Source organism: Epinephelus moara, chromosome 2, assembly GCF_006386435.1.
Source record: "Epinephelus moara isolate mb chromosome 2, YSFRI_EMoa_1.0, whole genome shotgun sequence".
In the NCBI taxonomy this organism is placed as follows: domain Eukaryota; kingdom Metazoa; phylum Chordata; class Actinopteri; order Perciformes; family Serranidae; genus Epinephelus; species Epinephelus moara.
The window spans coordinates 11,405,969-11,423,702 of record NC_065507.1 but is presented as its reverse complement, the minus strand read 5'-3'; the positions used below and the strand labels follow the sequence as shown (position 1 = coordinate 11,423,702).

Sequence of the window (17,734 nt, the reverse complement as noted above, 5' to 3'; positions counted from 1 at the left end):
AGGCCCTAAAAACTGCTCACTTCGCTTTATATGCCTAACTTTGTCTTCTAAGCAAACTTCTGCACAGGTTAGATGTCCTGAAATGTAGCATAATAGATCACTTTTCGCCTGAATTTGCAGTCAGCACAAGAGTCCAGCCAAATTCAGCCTTATTTAGGCGTACTTATAAAGTGACAGATGTTCAGCTTCAGTGCAGCAGTAACATGCAGGTTGAGCAGCACATTGCTCTCATCCTCCTCATTTGTTGCCATATTTCTACACATTTTTATGTTCATGTTAATTACCACTAAATTGTAGCTTCACCTGTCCAGTTTTAGCTTAATTGTGCAGTTAAGGTTACAGTAAATTTTTCCACTTAAAGGGACTAATCAGCCACAAAACAAATATGCATATTGTGCATACTGAGTGTTGGATATTGACAGGTAGAGATATCTGCCATCTCTCGAACATATATATAGATGACACTCAGCTTGTGGTGCTCCTCAGGTGAGCTGCAGCATTATTGCTAGGAGAGCTAGCAGTCTATGCACTCCTTCTGCAGGGTGATACAGTTGGTGGACATTGTTTGGTAGAAAAAAATAGTTTCTACATGATTTTTATTTCTTTTACAAATATGAATTTCCAGTGAGATCAGGCTGCTGATTAGCTTTAGTTATGTAACACAGCCAAGTGCAGTGCAAAACCTTCTTGTTTGTTGTCGCCGTGAGAGAAAAGATATATTGTAACCCTCATATAAATCATTTTGTAGTGTATATTCACTGACGTATATCTGAGGTGATTTATCCAGCCAGCCTCCACATCTCCATCTCCAAAAGTCATGTTATTGCTCATCTCATAAAATCAGTCTACAAACAATTAAATGCACATTGAACACTTGACTAAATATAAAAACATGAGATAAGAAGACTGAATGAAAATATGATTAAAATCTCTGTCTGAACCAAAGTCATTTACATCACAGCTGGAACACATCTGTCCAACAGGAAATCAAGCTCACATATAAGGTGGCCACTACGACTACAACCAGCCACTGTGGGCCCTGTGATGCTGCTTCAGTCCCCGGACACATGGAAGGAAAAAGCACTTAATTAATGTGGTGTTTCTCATCATTTCTCATCTTACTGGATGAGCTGGGTGAACACTGACGTCTCGTCAGTATTTTCTTTTTTATTTCAAGTCTTTTCAAGTTTCTATTTTAGTCTCGCTCGATCTCAGTGCAGCATTTGATTCGATTGACGTGACATTCTTTTTAAAACCCTGGGGGGCAAAATGGGTCCGCAGGGTCCTGTGTTAAAATGTTTTAGTTCCTACCTGAAAGAAAGAACCTTCTCAGTCACTATAGGAAAATGTACTTCATCCCCTGCTCCCATTAATTGTGGCATCCCCCAAGGTTCCGTTCTAGGCCCCCTCTTGTTCTCATTATACATGCTTCCCCTGCTTCATATTTGAGAAACACATTTTATATCGCTGTTATGCAGAGGATACACAATTTTACTTATCAGTTACCTGGACGTGGTTGCTAACACCTGCTACCTCAGCAGAACCTTGGCCATCGCCAAAGACTGTACTCACCCAGGACACCATCTGTTTGCTTTGCTGCCCTCTGGAAAACGCCACAGATCATTTAGAACCTGGACAAACAGACTCAAACACAGCTTTATCTCCACAGCAATAAGGACTTTGAATTAATTCAAATACACACAATGAACCTTTTTTTTTATGGGTGTAATTACGACACTTTATGTGCAATATTTCTAATTAATCTACTACACTACATTTGCAATATTCACAGTCGTACTATGTGTCATTTTTTTACATTACTGATTTGCTAATTTCATATTCTCCCTTCACATCACTCAGGTCATCCTCACAACAACTCCTCTCACTTCCTCAGTCACATCTCGAAGGCAAAGGCAACCAAGCTTTTTTCTGTTGCGGCTTCCAGACTGTGGATTAGCCTCCCGTCCCACATTAAGCCCTGTTCCACCATTGACAATTTCAAATCAAAATTAAATTTTGAAATTTTGTCTGCTGTTTTGTTGTGGCCTCTTCTTTTTTATCCTGCCATCTCTCATTATTGTTTTATTGTATTAAATGATGTATTTTTACCTTCTATGCACCTTTTACTTTGTAATTATCTAAACTTGTGTTGAGGCAGATCCTAACCCATCTGCCTCGACTGGAAAGCACTTTGGTACAACTCCTGTTGTTTGTAAATGTGCAGTAACCTGGCTCAAGTGCAAAGGACATATGTACAATAAGATTAGAACAAAATTACCTCAATATTTAAATCATGAAAGAACCAAGCAGTTGAATCATTCGGGGGCCTCCTGGTGGCCACAGGGCCCTAGCAGCTGCTGTTTCCTTTCACTTTAGGCTGTATTCTGTCACTGTAACATGATCTCCTCAAACTTTTGGTAGAAGTCAAGATTAGCCTGGAGCAGCAGTGCAGTTGGTACCATTACATTAGTCACAGCACAGTCATTAAAGTTCACTGCGTTTCAAAATCAGTGCTCAGGTGGATTCTCCTGGTGGCTCAGTCATCCTTCTGACCCAGCAGGCTTCACCTGAGAGCTGTATATCAGTGAGGCCTCGCTGCCCACACAGATCTCCCACAGGTGCTGGCCTCAGGCTCATTTGTGAAGTGTGATACATTCAGTTTTAAGGATATTACAACGACAGAATACCGTAACAGGAAGGAAAGTGTCATAGATTTTAGTAAGGGGATTCTAAGATGTTTTTAGACACATAAATGATATGTATACTCAAAGGCCCACAGCTAAACCAGAGGGGACTTCAACACTGATTCAGATATTGATGTAATTCAGCCCAAAATTGTGAAATACAGACACTTCTTATTTACTCACATAATCAAAATCTCGTAGACTTGACCACTAAATTTGAGAGCACCAAAGAGTGAGAGGTTAGGTGCCAACTGTTAGGGAGAAGTAAGGCGAGACTAGCTGTCAAGCTATTAAGACAATTAACAAAGTGGTCAGGAGGGGCTGAGCGGCGGAGGGGAACAGCCTGAAATGGGAGCGAGATGAGGGTGTGAAGTGACAGTCAGCACATCTGGTCTCATCAATAATGCAGCGGGCCTTTAAACGGCAGTTTGTCGCATATTGAGCGCTGCTGACTGAAATCAAGACCGACACCTAAGATGCTGTCAGGGGAGAGTGAAAGGGTGACAGCGGGAGGAGGAGGAGGAGATTGGCAACGATACCCGAGAAAATACGGAGTAAAAGGAACTTTTTCGCCACGGCTTTCTCAGATACTAATGTAGTGTGCGATAGATGAGATGGATAAAAAGAAAACACTGTATATAGAAGAATGAAATCACACTATTAAAATAATCTCTTAAATATTCAGTAATGCTAAAAAAAAAAAAAACTTCCTAAAATTAAGTAAATTTATCAATATTAATGCTGGTGTATTATAAAAAATATTTACTTGGCACCATGTCATCAAACTTGCCTGAAGTTATGTTTTCAAACCAGGGAGAGACTTGGACTCTCAAAACAAAAAGTACCTTCAAAACACTTTAATCTATTCATCACTTTTTATTATTAAAATGAAAAAAACGAAGAATTCTGTTGACAACTCAAAACCAGGTATTCTTGGGACCAAATGGCTCTCCAAAGAGTACAGACATTGTTTTACCATTATGTATTTTACCCAACAGTGACTGCAGTGATTCAACAACAAAATAAAAACAAAAAAAAAGACATTAATGGTAGTCCACCGCCACCGTCTTCCAATCATTCCACAAAAGAAAACAAACAAAAAAGAAAAAGGGCTCTGTGACGGCATCAGCTGGACGCCTATAAAGAGTTCATTTTCCTGTGATCAGAGGATTTCTCAGCACGATGATGACGGAGTCCCCTCTGAGGAACATTTTAGATATGTAGCGGTCCTTATTCACTGGCTTAGACTTCTTCTTTCCCTTCCCGCTCTTTGGAACCTCCGTCCACATCTCCTTGACGTTCTCCAAGACCATGTTGCAGTGCCTGGAATCACAGCGAGGACGTAAAACACGGAAACATAGGAACAGACAATGGGGCTTGTCGAAAAACAAGCAGGCGTATTCTTATGACTAGTTTATAAGAATTTGTGACATTAACCAGTTTTCTCATACTTTGAATTTCCTCTAAAAAATTCAGGAGTGGTCAAGAGCTGTCGTACGAGCCATGTACAGATAGTCTCCACAGGGGAAAACACAAGTTTACTTAAGAATTATAATACCTTAACCTGGATGAAATTTGAGTTTAAATATTGCAATGAAATGAACAAATAAAATATACAATGCAGACAAACTGTACGCAAAATCAATATATATTCGATCATCATGGCTTGCCAATTTACTGAAAGGTTTTTAAGGTTTTGCAATTTTTCTAAACAGCAGCTTATACAGCTCAGTATTTGTTATGAAAAGTCTCTCACTTTAACAGCTGTCTAAGAGTCTCTGAGACAGTCACTGTTCAGTATCATCCTCTGGTGCTATAAACAGTGTAACATCACCTACTGTAGATATCTCTGACTGTCACATCCCCTAACCGCCTCCCACATTAGTCACAGACCGCTATTTTTATTTTCTACCATTACTGACACTGATACATTTTCCATGTGTTTTCCTGCTGATTTCAAATAGCAGGAATTTTTTTTTACCCTGGTAGTATTTTTGTGAATGAAACTTGCCCACAGAGGGAGCAGAACATGTGGCCGTATATGGCAATTTTAGGGGACATTGATTATGAAATTGAACAAATCTCATGCGCTACTCCTCATAAACATGTAGTATTCATCAGGCTTACAGTGTCCAGTTAAATGAGTTCAGTGTATCTGACTTAAACCAATCATACAAGCAAGCTTTCCTGAAATAAGTGTGAGAGGTTTAAAATTAGAATACAAAAACATTCTTGCATAAGGCCAAATTATATATGCTGTACCTTGGACTTAATCAGAAATTAAAATGAAAAAAGATGCAACAGTTTGCAGCAACTAATTAGACATGTATTGTTGTAGGAGGTTCCACATTAAGGATATTAGGGTTCCTATTTCTTTACTTTGAATGTAGGATTATTTAAAAGTGACAACAGTTATCCAATATTAATTGTCCAATTCTGATATGCTAAATTAAAAAAAAAAAAACATCTTAAATTAACTGTGATAAAATCTATGTGATAAGATCAGGTGTTGATATCATATCCTAGTCTCAAACCTGTTCAGTAATAATTCAGTGACTGAGCTCAGTACCTGTCAAAAGCCTTGACTCTGCCGAGCAGCTTCTTGTTGTTGCGGCAGTTAATGAGGACCTGAGTGTTGTTCTTGACGGACTGGGTGAGCACCGACAGTGGGCCGGTGTTGAACTCCTCTTCCTCCCGTTTCTGGAGCTCCTCAGGAGTCATCTCTGACTTGGGCTTTGTTAACAGACTCCTGAAATGTGACACCAAAAAGAAATACCAATTAAAATATTGACAATACAAAATAAACATGATCAGAATGGCACGTTGGAATTAGTTTAGCATATCGGATTGTTTCTTCTTTTATGCCAAATTGGCTCTCTGTTACAATAATGATTATACTATTGCTTCAGCCCATGCAATTCATTCTGGAGCAAATCCTTTTCCTTTTTTGGTTTTATTAATTTTAAATATTTTAACTGCTTTTTTGCTTTTGTTTTTAATTCATTGCCTGCCTTGTTTTTTGATTTCGCATTATTAGTTGCATGACTTCTTATGGAAATAAATTAATAAATAAATAAAGTTTGAATTCACATTTGGAGACAAAAAATATGTTAAAACAGGTTCCCGGCTATCTAACAAAGTTTTAGACTTGGACAAAATAAAATGACCGCATTACACATGAATAAAGTACATAAACTGGTTCACTAATCAATATACCTGTAAAACATTTAACCTAATCATATTGTTCATCAGAAAACACAGACACAAACCAAGGAAAATTTCCACTAACACAAAGTTAAATGTGAATCGTTGCAATTTTCAGGAGGTGGATGATGTTTTCATTTATGGTTGTTGTTTGTTCTTCACTTTAAGAAGTTAATTCGTGCTGTTAACAGACTGGCCCTTTCCTCTCATACGGATATGGCTCTAACATGAAAAACAGGACGATTAACGCCACATTTTACACATATATATTTACAGAATCCGTAACAACTTAACTTATCACGCAAAACAACAACGCATGCTCAGCTGTGGTACTTGATATTAGCATCTAGCTAACCATCGTTAGCTTAAATCAATGTAACTGTGACTTATGACTCGTAACTTGCCTTCTCAGTTTAGCACCGACGAGTTATAAAGAGTAAAGACGTATTCTTTCTTATAATGTATTTACAACGGTGTTTTAACAAAGCTGGGGCTGAAAATATAGCATCGAAAAGACAAACAAAGCATGATACAAAGGGTTTATCAACTTCAGCGAACCGGCCCTGGCTCCTAACATGCTAACCAGGTTAGCATTGTAACCGTTAGCTTCTAGCCGCAACGATTCAGAGTTCAGGCTCTGAGACAGAGAGAGACCACTCTCTCGTACACCGACTGATCATTGCAGATACTTACATGTTTGCTGACTTATAAATACACTCTTCTCAGATCGTGTCCAGTTTGTCTCCACCGGGTGCCTTCGTATCTGCAACGATTCTCCCACACTCGCGTGGATCGAGCTACTTCCGGGTCAACGAATACGCGCTTGAAAGTTTTGTAATAACTTCCGGGTTACTCACAGGGAGACTATGATATATATTATTTAGTGATATATAATCAGTTTTTAAAATATAATTTCTTATGATAATATAAATAATAATTTTAGATTAATTATTTTAATAAAAAGGTGAAGTTAATTGTCTAGTAAAATATAATATATGATATTTATATATCTTATTGGCTATATGTTACATTTTCTTTGGTTACTCACACTTGCCTGCTACATAACAACTCTTTCTTACTTTAAAAATTTGAGAAACTACTTTGGTACTTTAGTATTAACACTATCCTCTACGTTATACTTCTATCCCACCAAGGCAAGTATGCAGATATTTTTTACTCCACTACATTTAGGCTATTTGACATATTATTAGAGTTATTCTTTAGGCAAGATAGGCTAGTTTAAGAAATTGGAGTGGGCATATAAAATACAGTATATATTGACCATAGAAATGTTAAAAGGAGCTCAAAAATGACCCACTGCAACATTAAATTGTAATAATATTAATAATATTACCAGCAACAACAACTTTATATATATAGAGAATCTACAAAAACAGAGTTTGACAAAAAAGTAAAGATACTACAAAAAGCAATATAACTACAGAAGTCAAACAGCAATGCCAGACTAAGCCAAGACAGATATTAAAGTAAAATTAAACAAGAGATAAGATGCAAAATCATATTAGAAAGAATAAGAATAACAGAAGTTAATGCATCAGTTAAAATAACCCGAGCCTATATATTAATACTTTAACGCTGACTGGGTCCATACAGCACAATAACCATATTTTGCTCATAATTTGAGTGTACGCAATTATGAATGTAGGAATCATGAAGTAGTTTTACAGTGTACAATTTACAGGCACTGCTATCTTTATTTTTATTTCACCACAACAGGCTGCTGATAAGAGAGCAAAATGGAAGAGAAGAAGATGATTTGCTTATAAAAGAATATGTCTGTTGTAATTATTATTATTATTGTGCTGTTTAAGGATGTGGTTTTCATACCTTATTCATAGTACACTCACCACAAAGGCCCTTCCTGTTAAAGAAGTCGTCACAGGAAAAGAGATGGCAGAGGGAGCAGCCAAAGTGATACCGCAGACCCAAACAGATAAGTCTTTGTTTTGCTCTTTAACACAACAAGAACGAGGGGAAAGTGAGTGTCTGTGTGTGTGTGTGTGTGTGTGTGTGAGAGAGAGCGAGAGAGAGAGAGAGAGAGAGAGAGAGAGAGAGAGAGAGAGAGAGAGAAAGAGAGAGAGAGAGAGACGGGGATGTAGGCTACACTATCTACACAGCAGCAATGAGACATTGAGAGATTGGCTTTCTGGCAAGAGACAGACAGACGCCTGGGGGTGTACAACCCACCCACCTTATTTCAAAGGGTGGCAGATCTACCTGTGGAAGCCACTTGCTGCAGATAATGGCAGCCTGTGTGCTGATGAGAGAGGCGAGCGTGTGGTATTGATTTCCAGAGCTGTGCTGTATCTTTATGATGCACACCTAGCTCTGCCAAAAGACTTGCATCTTAAACTGTGGAGCAGTGGGTCTGTAAAATGAGCAGTGTGGCATTAGCCTATGTGATGGGACGGCAGTGATCTTTAGTTGCCCAATTAAGAGAGCAGAGATTAACCTATAACTATTAAAACAGATAGACAAGAAGAAGGTCCTTGTATTACTCTGAAACAACTGAATAATGTTAGATTTTTAAATGTGCTTTATTTATACCATTATGGCCCAAAGTGATGCTTTCTTAGGGAGTGTATGGAAATGATTGAGTTATGTTAACGTGTGATTCATCTGCACTCTGACACATTTCATTGTTAAAGTTAAAGTCCCACTGATTGTCACACACCTGAGTGTGTGAAATTTGTTCTCTGCATTTGACCCATGCCCTGAAGGAGTGGTGAGCAGCAGCGGTGCCATAGTTGGGAATCATGTGGTGATCTAACCCCCCAGTTCCATCCCCTGATGCTGAGTGCCAAGCAGGGAGGCAATGGGTCCCATTTTCATAGTCTTTGGTATGACCCGGCTGGGGATCGAACCCACGACCTCCCATTCTCAGGGCAGACACTCTACCGCTAGGCCACTGAGCTGGCCTTGTTCTGCTTTTGTTCATGATACAAAATAGTGAGGGTGGGAGCTGCTGTAGTCATGCGTTATGTGGTGAGGAAACTTTCAGTGACTAATAATATGAAAATCCATGTCTATTGTGCAAAGCTGACATATTGGTTCACCTATGACCCAGTCGCCAGGAAAAATTTTGGCATTGTACGTTTCTGCAAACCACAGATACTTTACATTTGTACGTTATTATGTAGCTAATACATTGGAAGTTTCAACACTGCTGTGGTTAATGTGTGGTTGGGTTAGACACAAAAACCATTTGGTTATGGTAAGGAAAAGATGTTTAAGCTGAAAATACCCAGATTTGGGGCACAGTCCCCGCTGGAAAAGCAGCAACATCTCAGTCAAAAACAGCTGCTTTTCCTGGCACTATCACAGGTGGAAAAACAATGACAGGTCGCTTAAAACACCCACATTTGGCTGCTAAAAAGCTGCTGGAAAAACAGCAATGGGTCCCTTAAACACAATTGATTTTGTTGTTTGTTGGTTTTCAGCGGGGCTCAGTGCCACGGCATCCACATCTTACATAATATACAGGACAGGGATCTTTGCTTGGTATATGTGACCTTTTTTCATTTTTATTTTACAATTAATCTCTCAAGGGAAGAATGATATTGAATATAAATCTGTGAATATGTGAATAACAATTAAAAACTCTCTCCGGCTCTCCAAAAATTTTACACTCCCCTCTTTTCACCCAGGGGAGTTGTGAGACTGATTAGCCTGGGCCCCAATGGGAGGGGGGCCCTTGAAAATCCTGGATTTAAAAGTTTGGTTTTGTTCGCAATTTAATATTGCTGAGTAGTCAGTGCCATAACTACCTTGAAAATGGCAAAATAAATTGGTTGAAAGGCTGAATTTATTATACGAATCTGTGGATGCTTTCTGAGGCCCCTCTCACTCCTTAAAAGCGCACTTGGATTCATGTGTAAACGCAGCTGGAGCCCAGTGAGTGACTGCTAATGTTGGAAATCAGGGTTCCAAAAAATAGAAGGAAAAAATAAAGGAAAGACAAAGAAAGCAAACAAAAAAAGAAATCAAAAGGTACATGAGAGAGACATGAATCAAGAAAGAGAATAAACAATCCTCTCCTTTTTGTGACTCCGCTCATTTAAAAAAAATCTTTTTTGCATAGTCCCTTAATAATTTTGGTGGCAAAACTTGCTGAGTTAAGTAAACAAAACAACCACATTGAGAAAACCATCTTTTATCTGCTGCAGATATCAGCACCAAACTGTCCCAAACCAACAGTCTGTGTTAAAAACAAAGTAAAAGCACATGTTCATTCATCTGTATCAGCAGGGCTGGTTTAAAGCCCCGTGCTTATCAGTGGAGCTGTCAAAAGAAGGTGGTTATTTATTGCACTAAGCGCAAACAGTATCTTCTCCCTCATGCCTCAGGATATAAAACTTTGCACCATAAACCTGTTGATTCACAGCTCTGTCCTCCGCGACCACAATTACTCATGCCAGTAATGAAAATATTATTATCTTCGCATCTATCTAGACTGAGAGTTTGCCAACAGTGGAGTTACCTGATCCAGCCCAGTCTGCTTTAACCACAGGCGACTGTGGATGTGGCTGCGCTTGGAGAGGTGACGGGCTGGGGTCTTTTGATATAAAGAGTCTTTTGTCTCACGGAGGCAGCCATCCAGAAAAGCGCTCTGATCTGTATCCGCGTACATCTATGTTCCTATGAATTTATGTCTCAGGGAAAAGGTGAGGGAAAGTTGAACAGGCAGTGACGTCAGCGCCGGGTGTAACTCAAGACAGATCAATAAGATCAGCGGGACTGGATGTGGAGTTACATCACAGTGAGCGCACTGTTTCAACATGATGTCTCCTCAAAGAAAGCTTCAGGTGCACATTTGAACTGTTGATCCTGAGAAGAAGAAAAAAACTGGATCACAGCATGTCAATAAAAACCGCCTCCTCCTTTCTGCGAATTCACAAATTACTTTGAATAATTAAATCAGTGTATCTGCCGTCCCTGCTGGGTGAAACATTCAATAACAGCACAAATAAAAACAATCAGCAACAGTAGGTTTTAATGAGGTGAAAGGAAAACAATTATTTATCGTTAAATTACATGCAGAATTATTAAAATAGTAAAGTCATATTTTTGTAGCTGCAACGAAATCGAAGACAGGAAATGTAGAAAAATGAACACCGTATTTTTCCACGTATGCTTTTGTATCTTAAAACGATTTCACCTCTTGGTTAACACATATTTTCATTTCATTTTGATTAAGTTAACTGGAACTATAAGAGCTTAAACCGCATTTTAATAACTGTTAAAGATCTCGGTTAACATGCTGGCAAATAAATCAGACAATGATAATTTCATTTTGATTTTATTTCATTTTTAATTTGACATTTTTTCTGTATTTTGCGGATAATTTCCAGTGATGGCATTAGGCCTCAAAAACGTGACATGCGCGCAAACATTTCATTTCTATACTGGCAAGTGCATACACATATGTGGAAAATAATTCATGAGAAACGTGAACTAAGTGGAGAGCATTGTTTCTAAAACAGGAATATAGTTTCAGTTAAAATATGCTGACCACATGGCAATTTAATACAATTTTAAAATGATTGTTGACTCAGTCCCTGGTTAAATTGCTGATTTTTGAAAGAACAAATTAATGTTGTTTTTGCACATTTTTGTGCAATTGTGTATCAGAAGAAGCCTTTGTTTAAATTTCAGTTTGAGACTCTATGTCATGTTTGTGCGTCAGATCATTTGTGTGAATTTGACACAAATTGCGCAAAATGCCCTTTTCAGTTTAGAAATCTTTCACTGTAACAAATAAAATATTGTGGAAATGTTGCGGGATATTTTTCATTAACCAGGCTTTTCATACTCACTCAATAAATTCAAATTTCTTTTAAGAAGGATGCTCTGGCCTTTGATTCAGGCCTAACTTTATTAATCTAAATTCTACAGTAGTGTTGTCAATCTTAGATACTGAGCACCATGACTGTTACTCTACTTTTCTATATTCCAAGACGAAGGAGGGCTTGAGCTGACTTGAGGGCAGTAATTTGGAAAGTCATTACAGAATCCCCCGAGGTCTGAGTGGCCGTTCTTGGATAAAAATTGTCCCGGAGACGCCTTGGACGTGGCGCACTCCTCTTGGCACGGACTAAACGTTGCGGCACATGGTATCTGGTGAGAGTAAAAGTAGCTGGCTTGTCCGGAGATCATGTTAAAAGAGTAGGGATCCGACAGCGGCAAGGTACACGCGGGGATGGCTGTGGAGAAAGCGGTGCAGGCGGTGCCAATCTGATGGCGTCGGGATTGCGCGCAACTGAGTCCAATGTAAGACATCTCCTGGTGCGTCTGCACGAACCGGTCCGCGTCTGCAGCACTTGTTGCGCTCAGCCGGGACCGCTGTGACACCATGGATGTGGCGTGGTTTGGAAAGCGGGGGTGAGCGCTCAGATAAGTCCCTGTGCCGAGGTGGGTGCGCACTGGTGTTTGGAGAGGCAGAAACGGCGGCACCGGCCAGTAAAACGAACCCGCAGCGGCCAAAGTCACACTGGTTGCAGTGCTGGAGGACATCAGGCGACCTCCTCCCCTTTTCAGCGCCAGCTTGGTTCTGGAGCCAGCTGCGGCCCTGCGCCGGAGCTTCCCTGATGTGCCACCTATGAAGACGTCCTCGCTGCAGGGGTCCAGCATCCAGTAGTTGCCTTTCCCCGGGTCATCATAGTGGCGCGGCACTTTCACGAAACACTTATTAAGACTCAAGTTGTGCCTGATTGAATTTTGCCATCCTTGTCTGTTCTGTCGGTAGTATGGAAAGTTGTCCATGATAAACTCATAGATGCCGTTGAGTGTGAGCCGTCGTTCCGGGCTCTGGCGGATTGCCATCATGATGAGCGCATTATAACTGAAAGGAGGTTTCTCAGGTTTGACGCTTTCTTCTGATCCAACGCTTTTCTTCGACTCTCCTTTATTTCCTTCTCGTTTTCCATTTGCAGTCACCGCCTTGGTCTCTGCTTTATTGCACAGTTTTGGGGTTTCGGAGTTCTTCTCACTGTCAACGTTTTCCTCCTGACTGGATTTCCCTTGATGTGCGGAGCGCAGTTTCTGGGACGGAGAAGGAGACTCCTGGTCACCCATCACTCCTTCTCGTCTCAACAACAGGCTGCTGATGCTGAATGAGGACTTGTGGAAAAGTCGGTCCGGTGTTTTCAAGTCCTCCATCTTGAAGGTTGAAGTCCCAACTGAAATCCTCAGAGGCGTCCGGTGATGAGAGCAGAGCGCGTCACTGAGCCCACTGAGCAAAGATGCGCTGATTCAAAGTGGTAAGGAGCCAAAGACGCACTGGCCACACAGCGTGACAACAAATGCGCATGATCACAGCGGCTCAGGACAAAAAGTAGTGCAATTACTTTGACACTGGAGCTAAACGTGAAACATTTGGGGGGCGTAATTTGTGCATGTCCCAGTATTTTTAAGACGACTGGATCCTTAGTGTAGGAAACAGAATAATCAACAAAGATATTTAATCACTTTTCTAGATCAAATCAAAGCACCAAAGACCATGTGACTCAATGTTTTATAGCCATTAGCAACTCTAAAATCCAAAGTAAACTCAATAGTAATTGAGCCCAAATCGTGCCAAGACACATTTAAACCCGGGATGATATGCTGTCAATCTGTGTGACTGATCGGTGAACTCTCGGGTTCAATTATAACACTTCCGTGACTCATGAAACTCAACCCCCTCACACGCGCTTTGCCCTCTGGGCTGGCCTCATCGCTCCTTCTCTTTTTGCTTCTCTCTGCGCACCTTTGTTGACACCCATGATTTAGCAAAACACCCATGAAGCGCAAAAAAAGAGGCTATAGGAGTAGCAGTGAGCTTAATATGCCCAAACAAACACACACAGACAAGAAACGCAAAGGACAGATGCATGTTGGGTAACATTCTGGAAAGTAGGGCAAGGTGATTATTTCTTAACATGTTATTGCAAGATTTTAAACAAGCCTCAATATCATGAAAAGGGAAGGAACATGCACTATTAGTAGATTTTATTTTGAAGTCACTTTTTTGACTTCTCCAAATGAAAATGCATCACTGACCGGACACACATCAGCCCTGTGGCCAACACCAAACTGTATTAAACTCTGCAGGTTGTCTTGCTGCTAAATTGTTTGTGTTAATCTGATCAAAAAATTTCTTTGTTCTGAAATATAATCATTGGAGAACAGGGGCTTCTGACATGCTCAGATCCCTAAAGAAGCTTGAGTTTAATCAAATTTGAATGAATGAATGGCTTTATCTCTGGCAAAACAAAACATAAACAGAAATGCCCCAAAAGGAGGAAGAAGAAGTGTACACTTATATAATCCTGCCCCCATCTCAGTATCCATGTCAACAACTATTCCAGACTTATTTACAGCCATTAATATACATAAATATACAACAGTCTTAAATGATAAATATACCAACCCCATCTCAAGTCCAGATAAACAAATAGACCAAACCAAATTGCAAAATGGATAAATGATTAAAATGAGTGTGTGTCCTGTCAGGGTGAAAGGAACAGAGCGATCATCAAGACAGTGATCCATCCCATCAGATATAAATGAGGCGTGTTAAGACAGCATGCAAGATAATGTTCTATCGTCCTCCTGAAGGAACAGAGAATAAAATTAATAAATAAATAAAAAGACTTCGACAGTCCATGGCACACACAGTGGCACTGCAAACTGGCTGCAGGCTTTTTCTCATAAAGGACCCAGCCAGAGAGAGTGAAACATGGCCTGCGGTGGAGTCGAGTCAGGGTATGTGTTATATAATGTCCTATATGTGACAGCACTGGTTTAAAGGTAACCACACACACTTATTTTGTACTTGTAGTGCCTAGTGTAAGACCTACTATAACAGTCTCACATTTATTTTAACCTGAAGGTTCTGAACACTATTTGCTCTCTAATAATGCTCGAGCTTCACTTCCTTCAAAAGTGTGTTAAAAACCATGAAGAAACAACTTGAAAATTAAGTGTTGCTGTTATTAAATAGCTCATCAATCCATGTTTCATGTGAATCTTTTTGAGCATGCCCTGCACAGCACATGGCAGCAGACAACAGTGTGGTAATACCCTTTCCAAAACCCAAAGACAAAAAGGAAAGTGTTCTGACTCTTAAACTTATGAGAGAATAGCTCAAAATCAGCTTTTCCTTAATTTCACCTCTAGAAAATAATAGCACAGGCTCTGAGAGGGGCAGGCCGGGGCATATAAAGGACATTTCTGAGCCTTACTAAAATATAAAAGGCACAAACAACCCTTTTGATTACCCATTTTTAAATGTTCCTTTTTTCCCTTTAAAAAAATACAATACAGATTAATTTCTGACTGCTCAAAGAAGAAAGTGACCCATTTAACGTAATAAAAAAAGACAGAAAAATAAAATTAAAAATTAAATATGTACCTTGGAATAACATAAAATAAACAGATAAATAAACACCTCACGATCACAACCTGAGCACTACTTTTTGTTCGTTAATACAACGAACGATTGCCCACTGTTAACTAATTAAAGTTAATTAAAGACAATGTTAATCATATCAGCTGTAACGCCGGGTGGCTCCCAGTTCATACGCCAGACATCAGACCGGAACTACACATATATCTGTCACCATTATACTCTCTCTTAGTCAATTTGATAGGGGCCTCCCTCCATAATCCCTGTGCTGCACAAGTGAGCACTTGTTGGGAATGTCTCAGGCACAGCAGAAAGCACGCATTGTTGTCTCAACACTTGTAATCATCTTGGATCTTTGTCTCTGTTTAATATTTGATTTCATGTCTTGTGTTGTTTAACAGTGATTTTGCAGTGGCACCCTGGAGACATTTGCATGAAAATGAGACCCATGTTAAGACAATCTGTAGATCTATATGTTGTATATTTGATCAATGTTTGGCTTAATTCTGTTTGGAGGACTCTTGCTTGAATGTTAATGACCCAAATTATAAAAAAAAAAACCATAATATTGCCTATAACTGTTTTTTATTTCAGGTTACATCCATTTGAACATTTAGCTTACACCACAGCCTACCAATAACAATATGAAGTCAAGTACTCATATGTGAAATGTGTCACGTCATATTAATATTGCACTTAGCTGACTAAGAGTAGCAGGACCAAACAAAATTATTTAATCAAGTCAAAAAGTACGAGCTACCCTTACAATCTTTTATCATGTGCATTAAAGTACATTGCCTTTCAGGTGTTTTGCACAGCTCCAGCCTGTTAGGTCTCGCCCCATGCGATGGCTCCCTCTGCTGCAAGAAAGTCTGACAAACCATCCCTTAGTTCAGAGGACAGCCGTGATAAAACAGAAAACATGGAAGCTAAAAAACCTATTGGAGAGTTAGTGTTTAATCTATAAAGTCCATCTTCATCCCATCACCCTGTTCACTGCATAACTAGGATTAATAAAGAGCTGGTGTGCGATTGAAGCTAGAGAAAGCATCACCATCTGCAGTGAGCTTTATGCATCCCTCAGTTGTGGTAGAGCAGCATACAGTTTATCTCCTGGACATTTTGTGTCTCCCACATCTCTGTGCCCGAGCAGGGTAAACTTTGGGGTTAAATTACCCTCACAGACTCCAAGTTTCAGCAGCTTTTTGACTGACGACATTGCCTCTGCGCTTGGCGTGTCATCTGAAATCAAAAGAAGTAGCAGCATTATTATACAGAGCGTCATTTTTTGAAGTACAGAAAAATGTATCTAGAGTTATACATCCCTGACTTTATGTAGTAAAACCATCTGAAAAACGTGTGGAAGCTGCAGCTTTTTACGACTCCTCTGGTTTTACGCTCTTTCTTAGACTCTTCTTGTGGCATAACACAGTTAACAAGTGCACTTACTATCAAAATTGCCCATGAATGCAATCCCCAGCGAGTCATGATTGTTCTTTTTGGCATGTGCTCCAACCACACCCCAGCCGCGGCCTTCATACACTGTGCCGTCTGGTCCAACAAGAAAACTGCAACATATATTCAGACACATAATTAATTTCCCTCCCATACATCCATACTGTAAATACAGCACAATATAAACATCACTCAATAATGACATTTGCCTAAACTGTTCGAGCAATGAAGGGTACTCACTTATATCCAATGTCATCGAAGCCTCTTTCTGTCATATGCACCCTCTGAATGCTGACAAGGCGGTCCATACACGCTTTCTGGTCTTTGCAGCTTGGGTTGGCAGTGTGGTGTATGAAAACTCTCTGGGCAGTGCCTTTCAAAGCCTCCTTTTGTTTGGGGGCAGCTGCTCCCCACTCCTGCCTTTTAACAATGGTCACTGAAATGCAAAAACATGAACATATTCAAAATAAAACACAAAAACGTAGGCTTATGCCACAATGGAAAATGAAATCAGCAGCAATAATTTCATCATCATTTCCAAGTGAAATATCTGTGGTGTAAAGCTGTTTGTTGTCGTACCTTTCTCAGCCATGCCTCCGCAAACAGATGCCTTTCGTTTCGATGACTGCAATGCTGTGCAGCTGCTTTTTAGCAAAGAGATAATCTCAGTGGGTGTGGTCACGGGAAGTACACCTTCCCTGTACTTCATTGTTTCATGTGGATGCATGTGCACACAAGTTATTCCTACGTGTCACGTTGGCTGAGTAATAGTCTGCAATTGCCCAACAAGTTTTTTTGGAATATACGTGTTTGAAAAAGGAGGAAACAGAATCTGCACTGTTGACATTTCACATCGTGACAGAAAAGGTGGCAGCTTCTTTACCACAGATGTGACATGGATACTTTAAAATGATGTGTAGAGTCACGGGAGTCTTAAGAGGAAATAGGTATTATCTGTTGTTTTGCAATAACAAGCAGCGTG

General features: G+C 39.8%; 3 protein-coding genes across 3 annotated transcripts; all 3 read right to left on the bottom strand.

Annotated features, from left to right (window-relative positions):
- Positions 1-3,540: 3,540 nt before the first annotated feature.
- On the bottom strand, positions 3,541-6,721 carry snrpd2 (small nuclear ribonucleoprotein D2 polypeptide). The gene is made up of 3 exons (XM_050073454.1): positions 6,582-6,721; positions 5,254-5,433; positions 3,541-4,007 (listed from the first exon to the last, which is right to left on the bottom strand). Coding segments are annotated over exons 1-3 (357 nt in total). The 5' UTR covers positions 6,584-6,721; the 3' UTR covers positions 3,541-3,832.
- A 4,521-nt stretch (positions 6,722-11,242) lies between these two features.
- Positions 11,243-13,082, bottom strand: foxg1c (forkhead box G1c). The gene has a single exon (XM_050070465.1). It carries the CDS (start codon positions 13,065-13,067, stop codon positions 11,847-11,849), a length of 1,221 nt encoding a protein of 406 aa, XP_049926422.1. The 5' UTR covers positions 13,068-13,082; the 3' UTR covers positions 11,243-11,846.
- Positions 13,083-15,867: 2,785 nt separating this feature from the next.
- On the bottom strand, positions 15,868-17,691 carry pglyrp5 (peptidoglycan recognition protein 5). The gene is made up of 4 exons (XM_050069152.1): positions 17,332-17,691; positions 16,993-17,188; positions 16,747-16,865; positions 15,868-16,539 (listed from the first exon to the last, which is right to left on the bottom strand). Exons 1-4 carry the CDS (start codon positions 17,477-17,479, stop codon positions 16,367-16,369), a joined length of 636 nt encoding a protein of 211 aa, XP_049925109.1. The 5' UTR covers positions 17,480-17,691; the 3' UTR covers positions 15,868-16,366.
- Between the last annotated feature and the right edge of the window lie 43 nt (positions 17,692-17,734).

Excerpts from the sequence above, each read along its gene's own strand:
- snrpd2 (XM_050073454.1), bottom strand. Across the intron at positions 4,008-5,253 it reads AGAGTCAAGGCTTTTGACAG|GCACTGCAACATGGTCTTGG; the intron begins GTACTGAGCTCA and ends CTGTGATTCCAG.
- foxg1c (XM_050070465.1), bottom strand. The coding sequence starts at position 13,067 with ATGGAGGACTTGAAAACACCGGACCGACTTTTCCACAAGTCCTCATTC.
- pglyrp5 (XM_050069152.1), bottom strand. The coding sequence starts at position 17,479 with ATGCATCCACATGAAACAATGAAGTACAGGGAAGGTGTACTTCCCGTG. Across the intron at positions 17,189-17,331 it reads CGGAGGCATGGCTGAGAAAG|TGACCATTGTTAAAAGGCAG; the intron begins GTACGACAACAA and ends TTTGCATTTCAG. Across the intron at positions 16,540-16,746 it reads ATTCATGGGCAATTTTGATA|ATGACACGCCAAGCGCAGAG; the intron begins GTAAGTGCACTT and ends TTTTGATTTCAG.